The 9250-nt window shown below is 49.1% G+C and overlaps 1 protein-coding gene across 3 annotated transcripts in view; it reads right to left on the bottom strand.

The window, feature by feature from the left end:
* Positions 1 to 325: 325 nt before the first annotated feature.
* ogdhb (oxoglutarate dehydrogenase b) overlaps positions 326 to 9250 on the bottom strand; it is a 49779-nt gene continuing 40854 nt past the window's right edge. For all 3 annotated transcript variants that reach the window (XM_069181825.1, XM_069181817.1, XM_069181822.1), the window contains 8 exons: positions 9083 to 9210; positions 8279 to 8457; positions 7763 to 7834; positions 7407 to 7532; positions 6816 to 6888; positions 4820 to 4983; positions 4357 to 4511; positions 326 to 2174 (listed from right to left, as the gene is read on the bottom strand). In XM_069181825.1, the coding sequence (XP_069037926.1) occupies positions 2054 to 2174; positions 4357 to 4511; positions 4820 to 4983; positions 6816 to 6888; positions 7407 to 7532; positions 7763 to 7834; positions 8279 to 8457; positions 9083 to 9210 (1018 nt within the window). In that variant the 3' untranslated portion in view covers positions 326 to 2053. The remainder of the gene's footprint in view (positions 2175 to 4356; positions 4512 to 4819; positions 4984 to 6815; positions 6889 to 7406; positions 7533 to 7762; positions 7835 to 8278; positions 8458 to 9082; positions 9211 to 9250) is intronic.

Here is a 9250-nt window from a genome sequence, read left to right as displayed (position 1 = left end):
GACAGCTGGGATATTGTCATGTCTAGAAAATGCAGAAGAGAAATCTTGACTATCTTTCTTTTTTAAAGCTTGTTTAAAGGTTTTCAGTAGGATTATTATTCACCTATCACCTTCATTTCAGCCAATTAACATTTTCATTCCTTTCATAATAGCTTAACATTGATTATTCACCTTCTAAAGTCCCATCTTAGAGGTGCGAAAAAAAAATCTGTCAAGTGTTCAGTGCCTGCTGGGGAAAAGGGGGATAAAGATGGAACAGTTTCTAGACATATCTGTATACGGATTTTGTCAAGGGCCGTTTTTCACAAATTCACAAAAGCTCCAGTGAGAAGATAGTCTTTATTGAATGAAGCAAAATAATACAATGGAAAAATTTAATCACCCATACGAAAATAAATAAGTCAGTTACTTTGTCCTGGAGAGTGGTGATTTTTTTTTTGTTTTTGCGCTGTAAGGTATTGGGTTTTTTTTTCCCTTCACGCTTGTTCCAGGTCCTAAATTTTCTTTCCTTTCATAAAAAATCAAACATGACCCTGGGTTTTGGCACGGGAGATCGGAGAGCAGGAGACGAGCGCGGTGGGGGAGGAATGGGGAAAGGCGTGGGTTTTTAAACGACAAGCCAGCGGCGATTTAAATCTCCGTCATTCACTACAGAGGAGGTCTGACGGACGGGAACTGACGCCACTGCCGAGACGCGCAGCCGTACAATTAGACCAATCTGCTGTGGCTAGATTGGACAAACAAAGGTTACAGCTTCCAAAAGCAGGGCCTTAGAAACGGCTTTAAAATCACAACTATGATAAAACAGTTTAAAACTACAGCATGACCCGAGGTTCCATCAATGGCGCTATGTCCTGCCAAAGGCTCATTGTACAGATGATTATAATCTCACAACAGTATACAAGCTGCACTCCTGACGTAGAAATGTGTTCAAGTGTCTCTGTAACATTGTTTTGGTTTACTACTAACAGTCCAGAGGGAAGACGGTGCAGTAAGTAACTAATGACACAACCCTGGTACAGTGTCAGCAATCCCCCCTCCATTTTACTGAAGCTGTGGAGTTTTTAAGTTTAGGTTCTTTTGTGCATACAAATTCTTTATATCCTACAAACATACGTCGAAAAAAAAAAGACAAAACTGAAAAGAGAAAATGTGTGGTAGAAGTGGCAGATGTCACAGCATGAACAGGTAGTGGTCATACAGAGCTCAGACTGCACGGCTCGGAGGAGGGTGGGAGGGGTCATTGCTGCACGCCCAGAGACGACTAACTTATTCCAGATGCAGTCAGGCAGGACATCAGCATTGCACACCTACTAATGCATCATTATTGCTTTGGCAGTGGGCTTGGGGTATTCCGTAAGACGAGTGATCATGCAGCAAATTGGGTTTGAGTTGTCCACTTCGCACTGTGCAAATGCCACTATGATTACATCACGGCACAGAGGCTGACTCAGTAGCCTTGAGCTGTCACACCCTGCACCCTTCCCCACTTCGCATGGAGGGGTGCAGTAAGATGTCTGAGCTGACCTGATGAGGGGAATAATTGTTTACTCATTGACCTGGCTCTCGATCAAGATAGGAGGAGGGTACAATCTCCGCAGTTTCACCCTTTCGGTACGAGCGTTCAGACAAGATAGGAGGGAGACACTCAGTGCTAGCTATCTCGGAATACACAGATACTCGACACGGTGCTTATTAAAAATGTCCCCATTTAAAGAAGACACTGGCATGGATGACTGACTGCCTTAGAAGGTTTATTTTGTTTTCAACAGGTCACTGCAGTTCTGTAGTGTCGCTGGGAGGTGTCGTTCTCGTAGGGAGACGGGTGGCGCTGTGGGGGTGCAGCTGGCTTTCAGGGGGACGTGGGGGCAGTGCTGTCGTGTGCGTGCGGAGAGGGGACTGTGGGGAGGGGTCAGGCAAGGGCTGTTGCTCTGAGCGCCAGTATGGGAGTCCAGGAGCTGCGTGTGGGACGGAGGGGAGGGAGAAGACGGGGAAGGGCTGGGGCTGAGCCTCTTTAACCACAGCCTGGGGTCTGGAGTTGGCGGGCAGGGGGCTAGGACTGGCCTTTGAAGCTGCCCAGGTCCATGGCAGTGTCCAGGAAGCGCTTCAGCTCCTGCAGGTGAGCTTTTTTGTTTCCAGTGGCTGGAGCTGCAGCAGGGTCGCGACCCGCATACCTGCACAAAAACACACACGTGCACACGGTTAGGCCACATACACAAGGGATCTAGGGGCACAAAGATCTGTGAGCACAAACAATAGCACAAGAAACCATGCCACAGGCTAACGAGGCGATCAAAAGATAAACATACAGCAGCAGGCAGAGATGACTGAGGTCCAGTCTATAATATTTGCATGACCGTGAAGTAGGCCATGACTTCCAAACTAATGAAAATGTGGATGGATCTGATCTTTCTTCAAATTGATGCGTAACCTCTAGAAACCTAGTCACTGGAGATCAAGCCCTCGATATTTATACTGTTAAACATTGTGAATTACCAGGGAGGTCTGATCCTTTTCTGCCCCAGAAAAATAAAAACTAGCTCTGTATTCCATGTCACTTCTTAAAGTGTCCTTTGATCTAAAGTGAACAAGTGGATATCACCCTGCAACTCACAACTGGCAACCCACTGAAGCTAAGCAGGTGTGAGCCTGGTCAGTACCTGGATGGGGAGACCTCCTGGGAAAAACTAAGGTTGCTGCTGGAAGAGGTGTTAGTTGGGCCAGCAGGGGGCGCTCACCCTGCGGCTCATGTGGGTCCTAATGCCCCAGTGTAGTGACGGGGACACTATACTGTAAACAGGCGCCGTCCTTCGGATAAGACGTAAAACCAAGGTCCTGACTCTCTGTGGGCATTAAAAATACCAGGGCGTTTCTCGAAAAGAGAAGGGGGTGTACTCTGGCGTCCTGGCCAAATTTCCCATCGGCCTTTATCAATCATGGCCTCCTAACAATCCCCCTCTATGAATTGGCTACATTAGTCTGCTCTCCTCCCCACTGAAAGCTGATGTGTGGTGAGCGTTCTGGCGCACTATGGCTGCCGTCGCATCATCCAGGTGGGGCTGCACATTGGTGGTGGTGGAGGGGAGTCCCCATTACCTGTAAAGCGCTTTGAGTGGAGTGTCCAGAAAAAGCGCTATATAAGTGTAAGCAATTATTATTATTATATTTTGGCAGCACTGTGTTGTAATTCTGCTTCTCAACAGCAGGGATCAGTAAGCTTGTCAAGACTAATGAGAAAATGCAGTATATGGAGCAAAGCTCTGGCAAATCCCAGAGGAAAACCTGCTTTAGTCGTAAAGTTGTAAAACAAAATTCACCTTTTTGTGGGACAATGACCCAAAGCACAAAGTCAGAGCTACACTGGAGTGGCTTAGGAATAAAAAAGTGAATGTCTTTGAGTAGCCCAGCCTGAATCCTGTTGAGGATCTGTGGAAAGATGTTTAAACTGCTTTCCATACGCAATCCTTTCTGAGAATTTCATCATTTGAATGCTTTAAGTCAAATCCAATTTGGCTACCAAAGCATGCCACCTACTGGCGTAAAATTCCTACTTCCCTAGAGAGGAGTCACTTTACACAAAACGTGCTTCTATCGCCAGCAGCTACATCACCCTGGAACTCAAAACTGACACCTGACTCTCTGTGGTCATTAAAAAAGGGCGTTTCTCGAAAAGAGTACGGGTGTTACCCTGGTGTTCTGACCACATTTCCCCCTGGCCTTTACCCATCATGGCTTCCTAATAATCCCCATCTCTGAATTGGCTTCATCACTCTGTTCTCCTCCCCACTAAGAGCTGGTGTGTGGGGAGTGTTCTGGCAGAAAGCTTTGAGTGGAGGGTCCAGAAAAGCGCTATATAAGTATAAGGAATTATTATTTGAAGTTGTAGCGTTTTTATAAAGGCTTGTAATGTATCAAATTTGTGGTGCATAAATGAATAATGAATCTTTTCTACAGACCAATTATCCAAACAAGTGTTGGGATAAGTTTAAAAATTCTATCATGTCTGTATATAAACAGGTTGAACATTTTTCTTTAGTTCTTTTATATATTTGAATAAATCACATTACCTGCTTGCTAACCCTTTTATATTATCACTATTTGAATATTGCTGAAAAAGTGATCACTTGGTATTTCTGGTATGCTTACAGCTATAATTGGGCCCATTACTACTTGTAGTGGAGGTAACAAGTAAAGAAAGTCACTGATCCAGTCCTGTTGTACCACTGGATACTGCAGCCACCCAGTTTAAGGGCAACGGTAACTTGGCTGGGATGTCCAGCCAGACACCGAGATGGCATTCAGTGAAAGACCCCTACTGTAAAGAGGAAGTGCAACATGCAGGGAAAGTCTGCTTACCAGACTGGCCGCTCGCGACCAAACGTGGTGAGGATGCGTGGTTTGACGTAGTCGTAGTAGCCTTGGTTCTTGTGCTCCTCCTGACACCACACCAGGTCCGCCTCCGGGTACTTGTCAGCCTCGGCCTTCACCAGGTCGAAGGGGAACGGAGAGAGCTGCACAGAGAGTGAGGAAGCGTGGGACAGAGCCAGGGGGCAGGGAGACGGGCAGGGCGCGTGCGCAGCTCCACAGAGAAACAGGCCGACGCCTGGAGAGTAAAAGGCCGTGGAGACGGGCTGAATGACAGAGGGGTGGGCACACCCAAAGAGCACAGGAACTCCAGAGTTCAGGGAGCACCCAGGCCTTGGTTTAAAGCTCCAGGTGCATCACAGCAGCATGGAGACCCTGCTCTGTGTGCGTGGGTGGGTGGGTGCGTGGGTGCGTGGGGGTACGCGCACGCGCTGGGTACAGCGTGCAGTGGTACCTGCTCCATGCGGGAGATGGCAATCTGGGACTCCAGCCCGCGTGCCTTGCGCTCCTTGGTCAGCTCGTAATACACCTTCCCTGTGCAGAAGAGGAGGCGGCGCACACCCTCGGGGGACTGTGCCGCCGGCCCCTCCTCCCGGATCAGTCGCTGGAAGTGAGTGCCTGGAAGAGACAGCACGCGCTTTCAGTACAGGCCGCACAGGGCAGAGGGCATGCAGGGGACCCCAGCTTGGTCTCACAACACCGTAGCCAGTCTGAAACGGGCACAGCAGCGTCTGCACTTTCTGCGATGCTTAAAGTAAAGCGGTTTGGCTCATGAACCTTTACTGCAGCACCAATGAAAGTATCCTCACTAGTGGTATCACTGTGTGGTACAGCAATACTACCATGCGTGACAAAGACACACTACAAAGGGTTGTGGCAAACCAGAGGATTATAGGATGTGATTTACACCATCCGCTGTCGCAATTAGACCCAATCCATCATTCAGGATCCCAAACATCCCGGCCACAAACTGATCTCCCTCCTGCGCTCAGGCAAGCGGTGCCGCACTATTAAAGCACGGACCACTTAGCGCAAGAACAGCTTCTACCCTACCGCAGTCCTCATAGTACGCACTCTCAACAGCTAACTGCAATGCCTCAGACTCAGTGCATGTCTGCATGATGCACTTTTTCCATGGACTACCGTGTTTTTTTCCACTACTACAGTATATACTGATGGAAAAAAGAAATGCAACACCTCCTCCTCCACACTCCTGCCCTCCTGTCTGCGTGGAACAGGCTGAAGAGTGACTCATCTGTGAAGAGGACCTGATGCAACTGCTGGCGAGTCCACCGCAGCCTCTGTCTTGCCCAAGAGTCGGGTGTGATGTCTAGGAGGTGTGAACAGAGGGCCTCTGACAGGTCGCCTTGCTCTAAGGCCAGCAGCATGGAGCCTTACTGTCCTGTCACTGATGTGGGCACTGGTTCTGCCGGCAGTTTTAGCAGCAGTACAGGTGGCAGATCTGAAACGATCTCTCAGATGGACCAGTCTGACGTGTCGGTCCTGCTCTGGTGTGGTCACTCGCAGGCTACTGGATCTTGGACGGTCATCTGTCTTGCCAGTCTGCTGAAAACTTCTCTGCAGTCGGGACACAGTGGAGCAGCTCACTCCATAGTGTCTGGCAACACTGCCACTTGCCATGCCTGCCTGCAGCATGCCAATGGCCCTCTCCCTTGCTTCTGGTGACAGTCGAGGCATTATGGAATACACAGAAAACTGATTCAACGTGGACTTTTTCTTGCAGTGACCTAAGCTTTGAATTAAGGCCTTTTTAAAGGTGAGCTGATCAGGGATTGTTCCACCTGGACCTTGTTGGGTAAAAGTGCACCTGACGAGCTTTCGTGTCAAGCTCGTTCAGTTGCAATGCCTCACTGCACAAGGTGTACTGCTGGTCAGAGGGCTTAAAACAAATTGACAACTTTTTGTGAAAGTACATAAGCGATAACTAGAGTATTCTCATTCCAGAAAATGTTGCGTCTCTTTTTTCCATCAGTATATATCATTCTCCACAACATATTTATTGATTTAAAGTTTGTAAGGTACTGTCTACATTGCATGGTGTTGTCTGTTGTACCGTGCCATTTGCTGTACTGTGTATGTCCTGAGAAATCGGTGCGAGTAAGAATTCCAAATTCTTCGAAGAAGGCTCCACAGCCGAAACGTTGTGTTTTCTTTCTTCACCTTTCAGCATGGAATAAACCTTGTACTTGTTCCTTTACATGTACATATGGCAATACGTTTCTCTACTCTACACATTTAAAATGGAGCTGCATCCCCTTAAATGGAGAGTCTCATCCATTGGACACTTTACAGTAAATATTCCCACGTGGAAAACTCCACAAGTCACAGGTAATGTTTGCCTCTCGTTATTCAAGCACAGCTCTGCAAAAAGACCCCCCAGCTATCAGCCCTGTGTCCAGTCTGGCTGGGTTCAGGGGAGCAGGACTCACCTGGCAGCATTTCATCAAAAGTGGACTTGGCCTCAGGGTGACGCAGCAGAGACTTTGGGGTGAAAACAATGAGCTGGGGAAAAAGGAAAGAAATTAAAACGTTTCAAAACATTTCATTTACGGTGTCCATTCCTTACAAGAAGCCTCCATCAGGTAGCGGTGGACTGTCAATCTTGGGTCAGACTGCTGGTGCAGAGGACCTGCTTTCATGCAGCTAGCAGCTTTTCGCTTACCCAGTTCCAGGCCTTCGCTAAAGCCTGGGCTGGCTCAGAAGGCTCTGCAGTGGGAGCCTGGCCTGCTGCCTGGGCCAGCTATCATGCAAGCCGAGGACGGTGAAAAAGCAATCGAAGTCAAGCGCTCGGTAGAGGCGTGACTACTGCAATGCGATCGTTAAGTCTTTTCCCACGTCGAACTTCATGGAAGTGAATACTCGAAACAGAGACGGTAAGCTGGGTAATACTGAGCCTCTTTCAGAAGAGGAACGGGGTGCGAGCGAGTGTCTGTTATCTGAGACACTGTGGGTGGATCTGGTGTGCGAGTGCGGCGGAGTGCTGAGCTGTTCTGCAGCTCTGACAGAGTGCACCGACTCACTGGTTTCCTGAAGGGCAACAGGATCTGCCTCCGCAGCACGTGGAAATAGTTGGCCGGTGAGGAGCAGTTGACGACGATCCAGTTACAGTCGTACAGCTGACGCACAGCAAAGTCCTCGGTGACTCTCTACAGCACGCAAACAAAACCATTTCCGTAAAGTGATGAAATTCCAAACAACAGCCCCTCATAATTAATTCACCTGTCCTGCCTTCAAATCAGCGTCCACAAGGGCCTGTTTCTCAAGGATCAGTTCATCATTTTAAATAAACGATCCGCTTCATTCAGTGTGTTAAGCAGGAGAATACGCCAGTTCAATTTATACTGGGGACAATGTGCTCGTCTTGTGTATGACGTACCGGGAACACATCTGGGTCATCATTGCACATCTGCAAAAACCTCTCTGGACGAGCGGAGGAGTGCTCTGGGCCCTACGGACAGGGACAGCAAACAGAAAGAGCAGGAGAGAGGAAGAGCTGTTAGACCTTTCCTTTCGTTAGATACAAAAGAAAAACTTGAATCCTCACTTTAACTGGCTAAACCCCGCGAGAGCGCATCTGGTTGTCTCCATCCTGCCTGGCCCCTAGAACAGAGAGGTCATGCTGTGCTGACAGCCTGTGTATTAACATTGCTCGAAGAGCCCCTGGGGCGCGTTGCATGCTGGGTACCCTCCACTGCCTGCGAATGCAGCCTCCTCCAAGGGCGGTGGCGACTAATCTGTTAACTCGGGGTCAAGGAGGGCCACGGGAGGGTTAAGCCGGAGGGGCTCTTGGAGCGACGTCGACATTCAAACCTTCAGTCCAGGCTACGGCAGAGCAAGACCCAATCCCGGCGGAAGCGCATCCCAATCGAGAGCGAGCGCGGGCGGCGGTTACCATTCCTTCCAAGCCGTGGGGCAGCAGCAGGACGATGCCGTTCTGGCGCACCCACTTGGCCTGGCCGGGGCAGATGAACTGGTCGATGATGGCCTGCGCCGTGTTGTGAAAATCCCCGAACTGGGCCTCCCACAGGACGAGGGCGTTGGGGCTCGCCATGGCGAAGCCGAGCTCGAACCCTGCACAACGAGAGAGCGAGAGAGGAAAAAACAGAGAGGAGGGTGAGGAAGGGAGGGGGGGGGGATAAGAAACGTACAGAAGCACAAAAAAACGCCATTCTCTTGGGATTAGTTAGGTTTTGCTGATTTTCTTTGCTTTCTTGTACACAGCTACTCTGGTGACTTGCAGGAAGTCTGCAGATACCCATCCGTGAGAGAGACGCTGCTTCTGCAGTTTCGCTCTCCTTTAAGGCGCTGCAATGCACCATATGGCAAAACCTGCAAGTGGGCGCACTGGCGAAGTCTGCCCATGTGTCCAACACTCGCTCTAGAGTGGAGGCAGAAGTTGCTGCCAGAAAGCTGGATATTAAAACAACTGACATTTGATTAGGTAGCTGTGTCAGCATACGTAGGCTGTAAAGGAACAGGTAAAGGTTTATTCCATGCTGAGAGGAAAAGAAAAGGAACACTTTTCAGCTCTGGAGCCTTCTTTGGGTGTGAAGAAGGTGTTTCTTCACCTTTCAGCATTGAATTACTTATTCTAATAAAACAACTGGTGATTCCAAATTGGTTGGGAGGATGATAAAAAACAGCAACACGTTGGCGCTTCCGCATTTCAAAAACAAGAGGAGGAAGTGCGACTCACCCAGGACACCGTACTCGGACAGGGAGCTGTTGCACACAGTGTAAGGGGCCTGGTTAGGAGAGATGTGGTTCATGGGGATACAGGTCCTCTTGTCTACATTCTGATCATGCAGTACATGGTGCCGATGGCTGGTAAGAGGCCCAGAGAGAGGGAAAGTGAGACAGCGAT

The sequence above is a fragment of the Lepisosteus oculatus genome, chromosome 2 (genome assembly GCF_040954835.1).
Source record: "Lepisosteus oculatus isolate fLepOcu1 chromosome 2, fLepOcu1.hap2, whole genome shotgun sequence".
Lineage (NCBI taxonomy): Eukaryota > Metazoa > Chordata > Actinopteri > Semionotiformes > Lepisosteidae > Lepisosteus > Lepisosteus oculatus.
Note: the sequence above shows the minus strand (reverse complement) of the source record. Positions and strands in the feature narration are given on the sequence as shown.